This window comes from Bombus vancouverensis, chromosome 6, assembly GCF_051014615.1.
Source record: "Bombus vancouverensis nearcticus chromosome 6, iyBomVanc1_principal, whole genome shotgun sequence".
In the NCBI taxonomy this organism is placed as follows: Eukaryota; Metazoa; Arthropoda; class Insecta; order Hymenoptera; family Apidae; genus Bombus; species Bombus vancouverensis.
This window is the reverse complement of record NC_134916.1, coordinates 4,461,120-4,481,710: the sequence shown is the minus strand read 5'-3', so window position 1 is coordinate 4,481,710 and position 20,591 is coordinate 4,461,120. Positions and strand designations below refer to the sequence as shown.

The following is a 20,591-nucleotide window of genomic DNA, read 5'->3' as shown; positions in this document are numbered from 1 at the left end:
GCTGATTATTGTTTTCGTATTTTCAACGAATCTGACCGTTACAGTAGTTATGATACGTGATACTTTCTAACGAACGACTTTTCGGGAGAACCTCATCGGCGCGTCAAAACGGAGAGCGGATCTGACGATCTCTTGCAATAAGGAGCACCATCGACGCGCTTGAATATTTCGAACAAAAAGATTAACGTTTCGCGGGCGGGGTGACATCACTATCGTTTTCTGGTTGTGTTGTGTCAGTCACTTACAGAATGACGCAGTAGAAGGTCGTCTCAGAGATGGCGAGCTTCCCAGTATGAAAATACAATTTTATGGCGAGGTAAATCGGAAATTCTATTTGCTGTTAATCCAAAAACGATCGAAACGGAAAAAATTTGCTTGTGAGATAAATAATAACGGCGGTCGGGAAAAGAGAGATAGCTTTGTTGTGAGAAACTGCCTTCTACCCCTTTGTTCGACGAAATGTCAGGGTCGTTATTTTAATGTCAGTATTCATTTATTTTATTCAAATTTAATATATTCGTATTATTGCAACAGAGATCATGAAAGTTTTCGTTTCATCGTCTTTTGACATTTGTGTTTCTTTTTTACTAATCGTCCCTGAGAGTACACGACGAACAGCTGTAGTTGGATTGTGTAATATTCTTTAATAAGTAAAATAGATTCTCCCACTACTTTTCTGTTACTCATTTTTATATTATCAAATATACAGATATAATATTTCGTAAATTTCCTTATACAAATAATAACAATATCTTTGATTAATTATTTATTTCGTCGTTTCGCTTAATTTTTATCTGTTATATCTCATATTATTATTAATAGAAATGTGTGTTGCATATATTTGATATTTATGCAAATAAATTATGAATATATAATGTATACAGATTCTTAATCTATATTTTTTGTACATTACTATACTTTTTAATTTAAATACTTGTTTTAGGTTTATATAATGTGATATTTTGGTCTTTAAATTTACAAGTTTTTCTGTTTTATATTAATACAATGTACGTAATGTATCATAAATTTAAATTATGTTTCTTCAGAAATATTTATAATTGAAATATGACCTTGTTATATAGTGATTTTTGTTAACTTTAAATAAATTTTTAATGAGAAGATTTAACAACACAAAGTATCGAGTTTATTCAGATTACAGTTCATTTATTGTTTGTGGAAATTATTAAAAATTGTTTGATCATTATATTTTTATAATAATAAATATAATAAAAATAAATGTACAATGTTGTTTCCATATATTCATCCATAATGATATTAATATAATTTTCTTTTCTTCATGACTTATTAAATATTATAAATGATTATGTAATTATTCTTTGATGCAGTAATATGTAGTTAATATTACTTTATATGTATTTATTGTTAGGTAAAAATATTCAGTTTGGGAAAGAAAAAATGTCTGCAGACTCTCCAAGGCGTGGTGTGCATAAAGGAGTACAAGTTGTATCACCTCAGCCAATAGTTGATCGTTCAATTATAGATAGTGTTGCAGGAATAATTAATGATATTGTTCCACAGGTTGGTACATTAAAATATTCTGTTGATGATCTTTTATTAAGATATATATTACATTGTTTAAATATAGGCTTATACTGGCACACCAAATTCTGAGAACAAAGAGTCTATATCATGGGCAAGGTTTGAGTATGCAGACATTAATGATCCTACCCTGTATCCAGACTACAATGAAGGCTCTAATACACCACCTTTATTATTGGTACTTGGCTATACAACTGGAGTTCAGGTTTGATCTTGTTCACTTGTCCTTTGAGTATTTACATTACTTGTGCAAAATATTGTGTATTAAAATAATTTTTTGCAATGTCTTTGATGTTTTTTAAAGGTTATACGCAATTTAGACAGTCTTAAAGTAGGAAATATTCTTCAAAGAACATATATGAATATGTATCAATTGAAATATGATTTTAGTTAAGTGTACATATTAGATACTGAGCATGAGGGGTCTTTATAGATTTATCAAGTTTCTAATTATAGAACACTGTTCTTGTGTAGTAGCTTTAAAACTGTGTCTGTGTTTATGAATGACTTGAATCTTATTTTATCTAGGAGGCATAATATGTAAACAAGCACATTCATTATCAAAATAACAAGGTACATGTAGTTTGCAGAGATAATAATATGATATTTGAAGTTTGATCATATAAAAGAATTCATATATTTAAGTTGAGCATTTATGCTTTAAACTTTGTTTAGAAGACTCATAATTATTATAGAATATAATGTTGTATCTTATATTATAATTTTGTTTTAAAAGTGATATTGTAAAGTCAAAGTAACAAATATTATTTAATATAGGTATGGTTGATAGCAGCAACCGGAGAAGGAACTGAAGTGTTATCATGGCGACAAGGTGTTGTTCGTACTCTGAGAATTTTACCAAATCCAAAGACTGATGATGAACATGTTGATTTGTTTGAATTGAAACGGCCAATGGTAGCAATATGTGATTCAGCTGGACCTGGATCACAATTTTGCAACATTAGTTTCATTTCATTAAAAACTGGGGAACAAGCTAAAAGCATAAAATTTAAAAATCCTGTTTGTGACATATTGGTAAATAAACGATCCGTAGTAGTAACATTTTTAGAAAAGATCGCGGTGTTCGATGCTCGAACATTGGAAGATGTATTAACAGTTACTACTTGCTATGCCAGTCCTGGTCCAAATCCAAATCCTGTTACTTTAGGCACAAGATGGCTTGCTTACAGGTAAAAATCCCCACGATTATAAAATCTTAGCAGTTATTTAAAGTAAATTACGTTTTGTTATAATAGAAAATATTTTTAGTGAAAAAAAGTTACTACCAGCAAAAAGAAGTAGCGGTGGTTGCGAAAGTGAAGGAGTTCAAAGTTATACAGCAACTGTTCTATACGCGGCAAAATCTTTAGGGAAAGGATTGCGTGGTTTGGGGGAAACAGTTGCATCCAGTTTAACTGGCAATTCAGTGTCACCAGTAGTCATTAATAATACCAGCAGTGACGTAACTCAACCAGGAGTGATTACGATATTAGATCTCCAAGCAGCAAAAGAGGAGAAAGAATTAGACGATGCGAATATAGAGACTGTCGTTGCCCATTTTACTGCCCATAGTGATGCAATCGTTGCTATGACTTTTGATTTAAGTGGTGCATTGCTAATGACCGCTGACAAAAGGGGGCATGATTTTCATGTATTTAGAATTCAGCCACATCCAGGTGGTCCCACTTTGGCAGCAGTACATCATTTGTATATTTTACATCGTGGAGATACTACTGCGAAAGTGCAGGTACATATCTCTTTAAATCAAATTTTAATGTCTGTGCTTTTAAGACTTTATGTATTTTAAAGATTCGTGTTTTATTATAATAGGATATGACTTTTTCGAGTGATACTCGATGGGCTGCGATATCAACTGTGCGGGGCACTACTCATGTGTTTCCTGTTGCACCTTATGGTGGACCAGTAGGAATACGAACTCATTCCACACCTCATGTTGTAAATAGACTTTCAAGATTTCATAGAAGTGCAGGTTTAATGGACGATGGCACCAGATCTCATTCTCCTGTATCTCATACAGAGTTGCCTTTATCAGTGTATCCATATTCTAATCCAAGACTCCCTCCGTACCCTCATCCAACTGTACTACATCCTCTGGCACAGATACGACAACCATCTTCATTAAGTCATATAAACAGTCAAGTTCAACAAAGGTAATTATTAATTATCTACAGAATTTACTATTATTGGGTAAATTTATTTGTCGTATATTATATAGCAGGCCACAGCAACGACAACGATTGCATTCGGACGATAGTGGAACATTACCATTAAAAATATGTGCTTGTTTTGCACCTCCAAGAGCTTGGATGTATGCGCAAAGGGAATCTACTGCAAAAGTTATGAAAAGAGCAGTTGATTCTTTGTTTATTATGGCGTGTCACGGAAATATGATACAATATGATTTAGAACCTAAACCAGCTGCAGGTGAATAAAATATTAATTTAAGTCAGGATTAATATCAATATATATTTATTATAATATATAAGTACTATTTAATGACACATTTTAGGTATACCAAAAGAAAAAGTATGTGACGATACGATGATAGAATTAGAGGTCGAAGCCAAAGGTCAATGGCCTCTTCTAAGATCTCCGAATTCTTTAGAGATTGTACCACCTTTGCCAACGTCTAGCCCTTTACTAAATGTCAATATTATACCGAAAGACAGTCAAGATGACGATTTAGCGGAGGATCGTTGGTTAAGTCAAGTAGAAATTGTAACACACGCTGGTCCACATAGGCGACTTTGGATGGGACCTCAGTTTGTTTTTAAAACCTATAATGCAACTAGTGGGTTAGTTTTCTAGAGATGTAACATATGTAACATTGTTTTTAAGATTGTAACATCATTACAATAAAATTTTATTAATGTAGAGCTACTGTGAATCTTGTCGAAGCAGAGGCTGTTGAAATTGGAGTAACCGGTGGATCTCGTCCTGCGAGATCAAATCCAGTCAATATGCCGCATGCTGCATCCAGATCATTGGTACCTGTGGTCATTGATGGATCAGGAAGTAAGTTTATATTATTTATTAAATATTAGCATATTTATTTTTGTTGTTAAGATTAAATTTGTATTCAATTCATTTAATATTTGTATTGCACGTTCATGTGGATTCCTTTTATTGTTTAGGCAGTTATGAGCAGTCTCCAAGATTTATGGAAGCGTATGGTGATCCCTTAGATAGTGAAAATGCTGGTGTTGGTGGTGGTGAAAATCAATTGAGAGAAGATTTGGCCGAAGCTATGCTAGAAACATCGATCGCACCACACCGTGCTCCAGGTAAGTAATCATTACATGGAACTTGCGATGCTTTGCTTTGAAGTAGAAGATCATGAATCCTGATATATCCCAATTGCCGATATTTCGTAAAATTTCTATACATTGTTGTGATTAGTAAGAAGAACGAAAGCATTTTATATGATTTGCATATTTGGAAACTTATATTTCTGAGTGCCTCAAATACGCGATTTTAATAGATTCTTGAATTTACGGTTCTTACAATCGTGAAGATCTTCCTGCTAAATGCAGTAAAGTTAATTCCAACGTGACTAAATAAATCTCATCTGTTTAAACGATCATCACTGATTTCAATTACGTCTTGATGGGAAAAATTGTAAAACGCAAAATATAGATCACGTTTTACTTTATTCTAGAAACTTGTAATTTGAATTTGTGGGAGTATTTGATAATTTTTCCAAGCACGTACTTTTAAATACGGATACGATACTCGTGCTTTCTGCATTTGGTGACGGATGATTGTTAGATTGTAAGTTTGTGTGGATACAGAACTGGCCAGAGGCAGGTATCTCCGTTTCCCCCCTCCCCTCCCCTTTATCGATACTACATCTAATCACTAACAACGATACATTTTATCAACGTCTACCCTTTAAGTCGAGGTAAATAGTTGCGAATAGCTGCGGGCAGTCGCAGTTACTAATCCTATAAGAATCTTTTTCTTTTTGAAGTACCGATGAACACCAAAGAAATTACATAGGTTGAAAGCAACTGTTCTAACTTGTTCTCTTTATAATGTATCATTCGATCTCGACACGTATATTGTGACGTGAAGTTTGTGTTTTTGTGGTGTGCAGTGTGACGACTCGGATCGAGTATATATATATCAGCTTTACATTAGAAGTCAAGATTAATTACTCTTTTATTTTCTCTCTTTCTCTCTTTATCTTTCACGTACCCCGTTCTCGTAACTCTGTATTTCCTCATGATGCAACATTTGAATTAGTATTCGGTAATGTTACTTAAAATCTCTCTCCATTGCCGAGCCGTATCGAGAACAGTAATACCTCATTATACCTCAGGCGATGCATCTCATAAAAAAGGCCAAACAGAAAAACAAACAAGGGAGATATTGTGACTCGATATTGATACCTGCCAACGGCTTTTTCTGTTACTAGGGAGGCGATCGGTATTTGAGAGGGTGGGTCAACCGGTAACTAAAGTCGTCAACCCTCTGGGCACCGTGATTACTGTATCGGCCGATAAGGAGGACATTAACTCTAGTCAGGAGTTCGATTTCGCAGAGGAGAGCCACGTGCCGGAACCACCTAGGAGCGTGTGCGCCGAAGAAGGTCCGGCTTCTCTCGGCAATTTCGAGCCGGAGAGTCAAACTCTGCGCGGTCTCACCGAGATCTGCGCGGAAATGCGCTCAGCTGGCGAGCCTGCGATCGACAGCGTGCCGGACGAGAACATCTGTGAGGTGAAGGAGAGAAAAGCGTTGTGCGTCGAGATTGCTTCTATTACGAACCCTGGGAACTCTACTATTGACTTCGAGAAAGAAGAAGCCTTCCGCGATGTACCGACCAGTCTGAGTCTGTGCGTAGAACAGGGTGAAATCCCCAGCAGTCCTATGACCCAGGCAAAGGAAGCTGCTTGGTGCAGGAAAGTTGATAAAAGGGAAGACAGAGGGGCTCACGAGAGGAACGTATCCGAGGCACAATACGTAGTCAACTATGATGAGGATAATGTAGTTTTGATGGAAAATAAGGTAGCTCATGAAAAAAAGAATACGTCGGTGCATTGTAAAACTGAGAGTAAAAAAATTTGCGAGTTTGAAAAGGTTGCGAAGAAGTCGGAGAAGATCGGGTCCTCTGTATGTCCTAGTAAACGAACCGAGACTAGGAAGTATATTCTAAAAGAACACGGAGATAGCATCATTATTGAAGACATTACTTGCGACGATCCTGGGAATGATTGCATCCAGAAGGAAGGATGCGGAAAAAGCGTGATCGAAGATACGGACAGTAAAAATTCTGAAAGTAAAAGCAGAGAGTATTTGAAAGAAACTGTAATTGGGAAATGTAAAGACAAATCAAAGTCTTCCACGGCTCAGAGTTACAAAGAAAAAGTTGAAGTTCTTGCAGAAAGCAAAAGTTCGTTGAAGCAGGTAGAACCGATCATAGAAATGGATGTTGTAATCGAAGAAACCGATAAGAAGGAAGATTTCAAGCCGACTGTAAGTGCGGATGTATTGACTAAAGAAACCGATAAATATAAGTCATCGACATCGGACTCGAACGACGAATTCAGTTCCAGTGAATATCACATCGTAGACACACCTTCCAACAATGGTACTTCGATTCAGTCCGACGAAGACATTGAACATATCCAAAGCTCCGAGATCGCTCAATTACAGCAGGCTGAATGCATCGACAGCGATAAATGCGTGGACGTGATAAGTTGCGCAGGTTCTTCACCTATTATGCAGAGGAAGAACAGCAAGACTACGATATCTGATGACGATATAGAGTACATACATGCTTCTGAACTAGTAGAAACATCTGACAAAATTTGCAAAGAAGATTCGAAATTTGAAATTAGTAGAGCCAGCGATAGTGAATCGACCACGACAAGGATTAAATCTTCATCGTCTGACGACGATATGGTACACGTACACTATTCGGACGTCGATGATGTACCATCTGAAAGACCTGAGGATGCGTGTGAAAGAAGCACGAGGAGATCTCAGGAGATTACAGCAGAATCGGCGTTGGCATCTAAGAATGCTAAGAAGACAAAGGATATCGTGGTGATCGAAAGCGACACATCGGATGCTGATGTGACTGTAATCTTTAAACCGGGTGATAGTCGGAAGAATAAGAATACAGAGAGAAAAGAGGAATTGGAAGAATCTGATAACACAAAAGATATCCCGGCTACTGAAAATGTTAGTCCACTAAGAAAAACTAAGGTTCGTTCCGCTAAAACATCTCCTTCAAATGTCGCATCTAAACGATCGCAAGCAGGGATCGAAATAATCGACATCGACGCGATGCAGAAAGCTGAGATGAAAGTACTAATCGATACTACATCCGTTTCTGAATGTAAGATCCTCGCTGGACCCGAGGTCTGCGGGACTCGTGCGAAGAAGTATCGGAAGATTAAAAAAGCCACCAACGAAAGCAACGTACAAATTTCCGAAGCTTCCATCGAGCCTGTAAAACCTGTCGAAGATGTTTCAAAGGAATTAAGCTCGCAAGAGCCGTTGCCTGAATTTTCTTGGAGCGCTGTAGTAAAGAAGAAAAATGATTCTCCCGTGGCTGAGTCAGAAACGCGAAGAGAAGATAAAGTCGAAGATGATAAGCTGAAAACCGGATCGTTCAATCCTATCGAAGTCTCGTCGTGCACGCCTATCTTGGAGAGAATAGAGTCTTTGAAGAAGAAGATACACGAGTCTTCGTTGAGGAAGAATTTAGACAAAAAGAGTTCGAGTTCTCAGATGGTAGACAAAGTTCGAGAGGGTAACTTGGAATTATATCCCAAAGAGGAAATTTCCTGGAGCTCTATCGTCAAAAAGAAAAACACTTCCTCTGCTGAGAATGAGACAAAGAAGGAATCTGACCTCGATCTAATAGCGGAAGACGCGAGCAATGAAGAAAGGAAAATTTGTCGAAAAGAGGAATCTTTGACTGATTCATCCTCGACGATGGTGAATCAATTGAAAGAAGCTGTTAAGGAAACAACCGTGGAAGAATCATTTGTACATGCAACAGAAGGATCTGGGAGTTTCATCGTTAAAAAAAGATCTGTTTCCACCACAGAAAGCGAGTCTACGAGAAAGAAAATTGGTGAACAGAAAATTCACAAAAAGTTGCATCTACCGACCAATTTGTCGGAAATTAAAAATGAGCACGAGACAAACTCACCTGCAAGTGAAAGCATCTCATCCGAGAAAGTTTCCAAATTAGAAGCTGTAAGCGAGATCGATGAAAAAGTTTCAAACGATTCAAACAAGTGGAATGTCGATGGACCGTTGGTAGGTGCAACATTTGCGAAAGAAGATTCCTCGGAACCTGAAAGAGATACCGAGCCAGAGAAGAGGAGCGATTCAGAGCAGGAGATCGTGCCTGAACGTTCGACTTCTTCGGACGAGTTGAATCCAAATGTGGTGCTCACGAACGTCGAAGGAGAGTATTCGGGTCGTGAGACAGCTGAAAGGAGCGCGACGAATACCTCAGTTTGCGCCACGTCCAAGAAAGGCAATAGGTCGAAGAAAAAAAAACGCAGATGAGTAGAGGATTGCATGGATGTACCTAGGGCCAGCCTTGCCCTTTACATACTCCTGATGCAAGTAACTGGAGTTGATTAGCAGGAGTATAAACCGGGAACAATTCGCGTTTCCGATTTTCATTCTAATCAAGTTAGCATGCTCGTTTTATGGAAGAACAATTATCTTAGGAAGCACGTGTTATATAATCACTTTTCACGAGTGGAGCAAGCTGTAGCTCCGTTTTCATGGAACGACAAGTGTCTGGCATCTTGTCAGATTTGATATTTTTGAAAATATTTTCTAAAAAAAAAAAAGAGGAATTATCGAACAAATAGAAATAGCAGTAGTACATATATGTTGATTTAGTAACCGTGTTAGAAAAGAATCAACATGAAAGAACGTTCTAGAGGCACTCGATGAAATTTCCTATGATAAGAACAAGGGCAAGGCTGTAATCATTGGATTTACGTCCGTTAATATTCGAGTTGAATTTGTGGAACAAATAAACAATTGGAAATAACACACACACACGAACACGAACACACACGAACACAAACACACACGAACACGAACACACACGAACACGAACACACACGAACACGAACACACATGAACACGAACACACACGAACACATTTAACACTCAGCCAACCGCGCGCGCCGCAGCGAGCTATACGTTTCTACCGCGTTCGGATAAGCCAACCTATACGCTGTCCACCGCGCATTTTTCCAAGTATCGAGGACTAATATTCACTACTTAAAAAACACAGAAGTCTAAAAGTTATTTAAATGGTTAGTTATATTTCGCGGTAAAGATTTATTTAAAAATTATTTATTTCACACAGAAGTCTAAAAGTTATTTAAATGGTTAATTATATTTCGCGGTAAAGATTTATTTAAAAATTATTTATTTCACATATTGTTTATATAAAATATTAAATTAAAAGTATATATTAAAAGTATAAAAAAATATAGATAAAATTAAAAACATTAAAGATAACACGAGTTGAGCGTGAAATTAAAGATTTATAATGCATTTTAATATTTTTTCGCAGCGTAGTATTGTTTGATTATAACTTTATTTAGTTGTAATTGATAGTGTAACTTTTTAATTAATTTTAACACCGCTAAATTGGTGTATTTTATTATATACCGTACTTTATAAAAGTAGAAAAAGTGGCGCAATTAATTGGGAATAATTCCAATAATAACTGATAATAACAAAAAAAAAAAAAACAAAACACGTTGCTAAAGTCAAAAAGGGAGATCTCTCCGTTCGGTTACGCAACGATGCTCTTCACAGAGGGGAGATTTCCCTATTCGGTTGGCTAAGTGTTAAAATAAGAAAAAAACTTCTATATACAAAGTATATCATATGGGACCTACTTCAAGAGTGGACAGAAGGCATAAAAACAATGAGAAAGGTTCATATCAACATATATTTTATCTGACCTTATTTCAAATTTATAGCCATTTTTCGTTTTAAATCCATAACTGCTTATCTTCATAGAAGATGGTCCATACTCAATGGCCATCCTCGATCTGTATTATTCAACATACACGTGGAATTTTTGGAAAATTGCGAAATTCTTTGACACGACGAAAGTAGTCATTTCATTGAACAGTTGCGGGTTATTGAAATGTTAAAGTGGCTATAAATTCGAAAGAAAGCCAGATCGGACTCATGTCCATATGTAAACTTTTTTCATTGTTTTTGTGCCCCCTGTTCACTTCTGCAGTCGGTTCCACATATTGTGATGCACCCTGTATATGTAAATATATATATACGTACACATAGATATCTAAAGTAAAATCAAAACGAGAAAAAAAGAGAAAAAAAAATGAAACACATATAGCGATTTCTGTTCCGACTGCCTTACATCGACGTCGAGTCGAACGAGAATGCGTTGTACGTTGTCCGTGTAGTGCATACGAGAAGTGTTCTAGCTTTTTATTACGATCGATGAAATTCAGATGAAACGGAAGAATCGATTCGTAGCCATTCACCGATAATTTAAGCACTTTAAATACTTCTTTAATACGGCGATTGCCTTGTGTTTCGATTAGTACTATTAAAGGATTTTCACGTTATTAGTTCCAAGAATCTTTATTTATAAATGATATGAAACTTTCTGGAGAAAGAGAATAGCGAAGATTAAAATTTTACTACATTTTATTGGCAATATAATGAACAAATTTCTTTAATCTGACATGGTTTTTACGTAATAAGTATGTGCAGCCCTAACACAAAGAACGTACAGTAGTATTTTTATGAATATATTATGTGCGATATACGAAACTTTTTAAAATTTCACTATCATTGTAGTGACACCAGTTCGTGATTGCATTTGTAAAATTTGAAAACCAGATCAATCCAAAGCTATATATAAAAGTAACAAGACATTTCTTACAAACATAACACTTAGTAAAAAATTACTATGCAGCATGAATCATGATTTTAAACATACAGTTAGTACTAAAGATAGTCTCACTAATTATTGCGTCTTGTTAATAACCGCAATAATCGTGTCTCATTACAATGTTAATAAAATTTCAAAATGTTTTTTATAAAACATACAATATATTTATAAAAAGTTTCCATAAGTGTTCAAATATTATTGTGAGCTACTGTAGTTACAAGGACAGAAAAGTGGAAATTCTCATTCTAAAATTGAATTTTAAAATTGAATTTAATATTGAATATAAATTCATTATCATCAGTGTATTGCGTATAAAAATTGGTTAAACGTTGTCATTCCCTATTTTGCTATCAAAAATCTATTATTTAGGAAAAATACAGAGGAAAAGAGAAAAAGAAAAAAAAAAGATATTGAGAACTAATAGCACGAGCAAGTTGTATACATATGAGCGGGTCAGAAGAAGCCGCATTGATCAACTCTGTAAGTTGAAAATATAGAAAAGTGATGTTATAAACACTGTTTCTTAGATTTGCCTTAAAGTTTACTATTATTTGTGTCATGTTCTTGTGATAAATGAATTTAAGAATTGAACATTAATCATGAATTTATCTAGTAAAATTATATAAATTAACAAAAAGTGGAATTCGATCAGTGTGGCTTTTCACAGATTTATTATAATATACGTTTCGGTTTAGCACAAAGCTACTCGCATCCTCCTCCATACAAAAATGTGTCCGATCGAGATCGTCGCGCTCGTCTCTATTTTTTATATCCGCCGTAGAGACATGCTTTCCATGAAAGCCATCCGTAATATATTTTCCCGGATCCAGACGAAATTTGTTGGAACCGATTAATCGCGTTTAACGAATGAAAACTTCCCTCTGGCTGTTCCGAGTTCTCCGGAAATTTTAACGATTTGTTTATGCAACAGCCCTGTATATTGCGAAGTGAGATATCTATTTCTAATATAGTAAAAGATCAAGTTTCGCTAAATGGTGTTCAGACTTGGATAAGATTAGCTGAAAAATCGTTGTTCTTCGTTTCTGTCGATTATTATATCGACCGTCGTATATCTGAACAAGGAAATGGTCTTTGGTTGATATTCGTGGAAACTTTTTTTTTCTGAATGAAAGAAATTCGTTGATAACGCTTAGTTTAGAAACGGTATCGGTAGAATGAAACGTATAAAATAAGTGTTATATAAAGTATACCTAAATTGTATTACATTGCGTTATACATATATGCGTATCTACGTATAAAAATTCGACTATTTTGCAAAAAAATTTGCTTTTGAATCCAAAGGATTTTAGTTGATTTGAGATACAAATCGTGCGAAACGAGCGAACATTCACTGCATATTTTATTGTGAAGATCATCGATGGTATAAATCCATAATTCATATAATGATTGGATGTTTGTCGTGTAATATCGATGTGCGTAAAGTACGAGCGTAATAATTCTTGCATCGTATACGAACAAGAGTTTGTCGTGTAATATCGATGTGCGTAAAGTATGAGAGTAATAATTCTTGTATTGTATACTAGCAAGGGTTTGTCATGTAATATCGATGTGCGTAAAGTACAAGCGTAATAATTCTTGCATTGTATACGAGCAAGAGTTTGAAAAGGGAAACGGGATTCTGTATGTATGTCATATCGATCCAGAATTTCGGTTCCAGTATGCTAGATAATCTTTTCATTTGTCGTACCTGGTTACGTACGCATGTTCTTGGTTCTCTTCAAAAGCTTTCGAATTTATAATATTTAATATCTTAATAGTTTCCATTCACTAAGGACGCAACAGATAAATTCACCCCATTGATTCAATTCTCGAGATTACTACGTTTGTCGTGTGGTAGATGTCAGTGGTTTCAGAAACTTCTCGAAATTGTAAATACTCGAGGTTCTTGCTACAATCTCTTACCTCGATATCTTTTCGATACAATTTCTGCGTAGGTGTTAAATCACACGAACGACGAAATAGCATATATATATTTTTGACACGTTTCATCACAGATAACTACCCTCTTTAAACCCGTAACCGCGAATTAGGTGTTGCTAGGTAACCTTGGAAGAAAAAGGCGAAAGAATTCCTGAAGAGCCAAAGATGGGTTGTAATCGATTAGTTGCATAAGCGGAAACGTTAGTAGTGTGGGGACTATAGTTTTATTTTCAGCACTTTAATAATCCAAATGACATGTAATTTCGTGAATAATACCTTATGCCGCAGAATTGTTCGTTTAGTTTCACGGAGAAGTTGTTAGTATCGCGGATCCTTAGTGAAAATAGGTATCTTAGAACAATTTTAACAAATACACAATAGCACTGTACAGTTGTATTACGCGAATCGAGGAATATCGTTATTGTTTCTACGTTCTATTTAATACTTTCACGGAGAAGAGGTTCTCATTTCATATAAGGTATTTTGTAGTTGGTGGTATAATCGGCAAAGGGTTGATTCTACACGAAGAAGGGACTTTGTTTCCGAGAAAATTAATTTAAAATATTTGCCTGGTATATCTGAGTTAATCTTCGCTTGATTTTTACCTATCTAGCAATATTAAATTCATTATATATTCCGAAGAAATTAAAAGTATCATACAATCAAAATATATGATTGTTTTAGAGTTGGAGCAAAATTTTAGTCTATCTTCTTGGCTTATTTTTTCATGCAGAATTACCGCTTTCTGATTGTACCAACGATCAAAGAAAATCGAGAAGTCTTTGACCAAGATCTTCGACTCTATTGCTTAGTCCAATTCTTTTCTGTACGTTTCCCTATTTTTTTTCTACAAGTAATCATGTTCTATTTATATGTTTTCTTTCAGAGGGTTTGGTCAAAATCTCTGATATCTCCTCTTTCTTCCTTCCTTTTATGTTTTTTTGCCTTTTGTTGAACATTTTGATCACCGATCGGTTGAAACCACTCTCGTGTTTAATAGAGAATCATGTGTCGAGCAACAAATCGATTGTTCGTTTTTATAGATATAAATATATATATATAACTTCTAACTCGTTAGAGTTTGTTGCTAGTACAAATGAAAAACGATGAGATCTTTTCGGTGGAACGAACAAGGTCTCTTTTCGAGGATTTAGCCGTGAGATTTAGTACAAAGCTTCTAATCATCACTTTCGTCCTCGTAAATGCTGTGATTATGTTTCGTGATTCACTGTATCTATCCGCTGCTACGTCGAGGGAAACGATATTTCATGATATTTTTCCCCTTTCTATTTTTCCATAAAGAAACAACGAACAAAAATGTTGAAAAATAGGTGCAATGTTTTTGAGGATGATATCGTTCCTCAAGCTTATTTTTATTAGAATTTGAACGACGATTTTTTTAATTCCTTTACTGATGGAAGATTTCTTTACGAGTGTAGTATGTAAAAATGATGGAATGTATTTATTAATTCGAGTGGGGCAATCATTAGCAGTAACTTACTTATAGTAATTTTTTGTCACGTGTACGCTATTTTTGGTGCGATGAGTTGTCTTTGTTAACATTTTCCTTGCTTCGTTCCTTTTTTATATTTTTTCGAATTCATGTGGTTTTGAAGGAAAGCAAGAATCGAAGGAGTAAATAAAATTTTGTACGATGAGATTGATCAGTTGTTAGTATTACAGAAATATCTGCTATGATGCTGTTTATTTTTTTTTTTTTTTTTAGATTTAAATTAATCGTATTCTTTATTATTACATATTGTCGCGGTTATAAATATAAGTAGATTACAATTTTAATAATTACATTACAATTGAAGGTGATAGAGAGCACGTTGATACATTTACAAAGTTTACAAAAAGATTAACCATGGTGTGTAACTTTAACTGAAAGTTATCAAAGACAGCAATAAAAATCTGTTTATAGCTCTTTATTTCTGGACCCTATAATTCAAACAACATTTACATTCAAGGGCACAATAATATTGGCCTTTCTTTTTGCTTCACTAAATTCTATTTCCTTCGTAGCGGCGGTGTTCATGTAACGGGTATACAAAAGAAAGATGCAGAGTTTTTCTAGAAGTGAGAATTACTTTAACATATATTTCTTTTTACTGTCTGTTTTTTATTCATTTATGTTACTAAATGCAGTAATTATAGTCGTATAATAAAATCGTGAGTTTTTTTAAATTTATGATCTTCACTTACAAAATCATAACGTTGACTGCCAATAACAAACCTGGTATTCAAAAAAATAAAAATTAGTTTTTAATAAGCGATTTGTACTAATCAGCATTGATACATCATACTATTCTTTGTTTCTGATATTCTTGACTCATATTCATATATTAATTTAAAAGTCAATCATATTTATCATGAAAGTGCTAATGTTTTGTTATATGTATAGCGTTTGAGGTCTTTTTTAAAGTACAATCTTTTGAGTGTTATATTTTGTTATTATATCAATATTTAATAAAGTAATAATGTTCTTTGAATATAGAGATATAGTCATACAAATTTTGATATTTTTTGATGTGAGCAGGTTTCCTTCATTTAATTTATGTGATGTTTTTTGTTACATTTTTAACTTTTTATGCTAACAATCATTTTTGTGGATTGATCTTGTGGATATGTGCATTCTAGTATTTTCTTCATAATCAATATATTTATAAAATTATCGCGATTCTATAGAAATATAATGTATAAAAAAATACTAATCTTATAATGAAGTATTAAATATCAGAATATAAATATTACATCTGTCTCAAGTGAAAATCTGTAAAGTTTAGGCTAACTTATAAATCGTCTTTTTATCAAGATATAGTAATAACATGATTTCTGCCATAGGTATATATAATTATAAAAAATTAATTTTAATAACATCATTCTATTATTCTGTGAATAATATAAAAATAAATAATCTTGGCTGATATTAGGAAGAATTTTATCTTTAGACGCGTTTTATGTGTTCAATATAAATTATTCAGTGAATATATAATATAATTTACTAACTTGGTGATAGATTTTTTAGTGTATATCGAAAGTAGAATATTGTTCGTTTTATTTGTTTTTATGTTTATCGAAGAAGATATCTGTAGTTTGAATGTTTCGTTTTGCATTTCTTTATAGTGACTAATACGGTAAACATAGCTGGTTGCTAGTTATGAAATAATTAATATTAAAATTTATTTTTTAATCAAAAGTCAACCTAATATCTATTAGGAATATTTTAGTAACATATAATTTCATGCGACGCACGTGATAATATTTCAAAAGTTGTTTTATTATTAATTTAAATTTCTAGGTACGTAGTTCGTAGTTGAACCTTTTAAAATAATCAAAGGCGAACCATGAATGTCATTTTTCTCATAAAACGAGAACAATGATCCTGTATTATGAAGTATTAGATGGATTTACTGTTCGATAACTAAAAGAGTTTGTGCTTCTCTCGACGTAGCAAATGCAGTGTCATCGAGGGCATTCGTTGGTATTAAAAAACGCAGAGATTTCAATGTTGGTGCATACCACCAGAATACTTTTATTTTGTATTATAGAGGTTTCGTTAGAATGCAAAGTTACACATATAATTCAAGCGAAAGCATATTCATCCCTTTATCGAATAAACTTAGGTACCAATTGTCTGCAAATCCTTGAATCCTCTATCCCTCCTTCGATTTCCGCAAAAATCGTTCGTAACGGACGAAAAAATACGAAACTATTTGAGTGAATGCCTTGAATTTATTATAAATACTCACAACTTGATGCGAAAACGAAAAAACCGACGAATTATACACATAGTATCTAACAAAATACGGAACGTTGTATTTCTTGGTAGAACGTGTGACTTTTTTTTTGCGTAAAGTGTAAAGCAGACACACGACTCTGCTTCGAGCAAAAGAATTAATTTTTCGAGAGAAAAAAAAGATCACAAGTTAACACCAAATTGTGAAATTTTTTTGCAATCCTTTTCTTCATATTATAGTATAACACACGTAACTCTCTCTTTCTTTCTCTCTCTCTCTCTCTCTCTCTCTCTTCTTTATTTTCGCTACCTCAGCCATTCACTTTTATCCCATATTTCTTCCAACGAAGAAAAATGATAGTAGTGTATTTATTTCGGCGATTTAATCCTCTAAACGCCGGTGAGAGTCGCGTGGACCGTAGATAGCTTCGAGGATTGTGTATTTTATACGTTATATAGGTCTATGCGTGATCAACACGTTGACTGCTATGAAGGTCTATAGTTGTCACTGACCTTATAATCATCATTGATTGTTATTGGCCATGTTGGAATTAATTAAAGCGTTTAGATGAAATAAACAGTCATATTGGGAAAACCTTCGATAATTATTCAATGGTACAATATAAAGCACAACCGTCTCTTAATTTATGCGAGTCTTTCTTTTTACGCGAAAGATTATAGCGCAATTTACGCGGTAGTTTTCATGCGTGATCTCAATTTACGCGGCCAGAAAGTATATTTTCCTAGAAGTTTGAAAAGTAACAAGTGTAACTTATTCTGTTGAAACGCGTTAGTGCTGTATGAGATAAGAATGAAAGTACATTACGTTGCGCTAGTCATCATACGTGTATATATTTTTTCTTTTGTACTGATAGACTTTATTTACGCGATTTTGAATTTACGTGAAAATGAATGCACATTGAACGGATACTCCGCGTAAATTGAGGGACGGTTGTATTAAACGAATCGTGAACAGATTAAAGAATCTTAGTTTTTAATAAAGCGAAAACGTACAAAATGTAGCTATTCGGCAGTCAATGCGTTGATAATAACATTTACCAATTACTTAGAGTAATAATTGACGATTTATAAATATATAACAATATAACGAGAAAATATAATTATTTAGCAATTGTTTTAGCAAAATGCGTTTTACGCGTAGCTTTCTTTATCATACGAACAATGAAGAATGTAATTATTATACTCGATGTATGTGTACGTATGGATTGTAATATCGTGTTTGTGTTAATGTGCTATCGATTTTCATCATTGTTTTGCCGATTCTATGGGTTAAAAACAGAAAATCATACCAGGTGATATTCTGCAACAACTGCCCATCAGAGAACAAATCAGAAACAAATGGTACTATTAATTTATCATTTTAAGAGGTCCCAAACACGACACGTCGTAATTATTCTCCGGTCGTTAGAAGATTAAGCAGCTTCGACGAAGTACTTAGTTTAATAACCTTTCGCGAGAAAAGCGAGCATCCGCGTAGATACTGTGTGGTTCTTGCATTACGATCACGTGTGATGAATCTTTAGATAATTACTGGATTACATGTATTCGAATATTATTTCCGTTATAACTTGCGAATTAGACTTATCAAGCGAGTTTTATGTGATTGAGAAACCTGTGTTTTGCGAATGACAAACGACTAACAATAAGAGATTTGAACGTTGTGTGATAATTTAAAGTTAATGCCCAATGTTCGTAGAAAATTTGTAAATTTCTGTCACGAATGTATTTACTTTGTTGATAGAGGAATCGTAAAGAAAAGAGGAAAATTTTTCTGCGACATAGGACAGGACATTGATCACTGCGCAAATATTTTTGAAAATTTAAGATAATAAGATAAGATGCGAAACATGCTAGAAAGTAGTTTGCATTAAGTCACATGTAAATCTGTTCTTCCTCATAAAATTATATCCCATTTCAATAGATTGCTATATTACAGAGCACAATAAACGATAAAGATCAACACCAGAATTACCTAAGACTAAAATATAAAATTTGTGTCAAAGAGAAAACAAACAGGCACGCTAATGAATTTACAAAATTTCTATAAAAAGAATACGAATTGCTAATTTTGATCATTCTGGTAGTTTTAGGATTAATCGTGATAACAGTGATTAATGTTTCAACCTGTTCTAAATATCCTACGATCCATTAGACGATCAATAGCGATTCAGACAAATTTTCACGCTAAAGAGAAATCATATGATTGAATTGTATCTATTGCGTATTTAATGCGTCTAGCGATTTTATTGTATATTTTTACCTAATCCCAATCTAACGGTCAGTTTCATCGTACGTGAATACACGGATCGTATGTGAGAATGTAAAAAAGAAGGAATGTGGAAAAAACGAAAAATGCGACGCTATCGTTTTCATTCGTTGTTGACAGCCGAATAGTTGAGGTTGAGATTCGAATGCCCGGGGAAAAGATTTATTGTAATGTAAAGTGCACGATACACATGCATATATGTATGTATGTAATTGTTTTTAAAGATAATTGTGAACAAAAAGAGAAGTATAACAAAGATAAACTGATACGCAGAATCTTTATTTACGAAAAGGAGCAATTCGATATTACTAGATTTATAATAGGGGAGAGCACAGAAGAATACGACAGAAATAAAAATATTAGCGTCACACCCACGCTTAGTCTGCTTCATTTTCGGAAGCTATCCGCTTTTCAGCATACAACAATTTTGTCTTTCCTGATTTTTGTGTCATCATTGGTAAGAAGAAATTCGAGAATCCGTAATTCAATTTTGAATGTAAACACACTGTGTGCGTGTGTGTGTCGATTAGTTATCTAAAGCAAGCATGTACAAAATACACGTTAATCGTGATATTACATGAGATAAAATTTGAATTCTAGTAAGTAAAAATCCACTAACGAATAAACGATAGAACTACGATTACGAAAATAGATCTCAGAAAATTGATTTTAATAAAATGATAATTACGAATTTTCTTATTGTTTCCTGTTTAACAAATTGAGATCTTCCATTATATACGAAATACAACTCCAACATTCTTTAACACGTTGATTGCTACGGTAGTCGCCGGTGATCGGTGTTTCTAAATATTTTAGAATGATAAAAATGAATGTTTAGGCGAAACATATAAATCAGCAAATGTATGGCCGTAAAATCAATCGATATGAAGACGTGAAAAAAAAAATTGGTTTTATCTGTTGCAGGTGGTAGCCAATCGGTTGCCAGTTACGAGGACCTAAGTTCGAGTAGCTTTAGTTCGGCAAGCAGAGCTTCCCTGGATGCAAGGGGTTCGCCAACACCTTCCTATGGTGCTGAAAACATGATGGTCTTTCCTGGTGATAGTAGCGGATCCATTTGAGATTATTTGAGATGCGCAGCCCTGTTACCGAAATGG

General features: G+C 34.2%; 1 protein-coding gene across 3 annotated transcripts; it reads left to right on the top strand.

Annotated features, from left to right (window-relative positions):
- The first annotated feature begins 23 nt into the window (after positions 1-23).
- LOC117160232 (uncharacterized) lies at positions 24-20,127 on the top strand. 3 transcript variants are annotated; one of them, XM_033340854.2, is made up of 11 exons: positions 24-316; positions 1,388-1,539; positions 1,607-1,765; positions 2,338-2,750; positions 2,830-3,307; positions 3,391-3,731; positions 3,800-4,005; positions 4,091-4,376; positions 4,457-4,596; positions 4,716-4,865; positions 5,999-20,127. In XM_033340854.2, the coding sequence occupies exons 2-11, from the start codon at positions 1,417-1,419 to the stop codon at positions 9,109-9,111; spliced, it is 5,409 nt and encodes a 1,802-aa protein (XP_033196745.1). In that variant the 5' UTR covers positions 24-316; positions 1,388-1,416; the 3' UTR covers positions 9,112-20,127. The 3 variants fall into 3 exon arrangements, with proteins under 3 accessions (XP_033196745.1, XP_033196743.1, XP_033196747.1); XM_033340852.2 differs by having other exon boundaries at positions 25-316; positions 3,797-4,005; XM_033340856.2 differs by lacking the exons at positions 24-316; positions 1,388-1,539; positions 1,607-1,765 and adding an exon at positions 1,975-2,133 and having other exon boundaries at positions 3,797-4,005.
- The last annotated feature ends 464 nt before the right edge of the window (positions 20,128-20,591 follow it).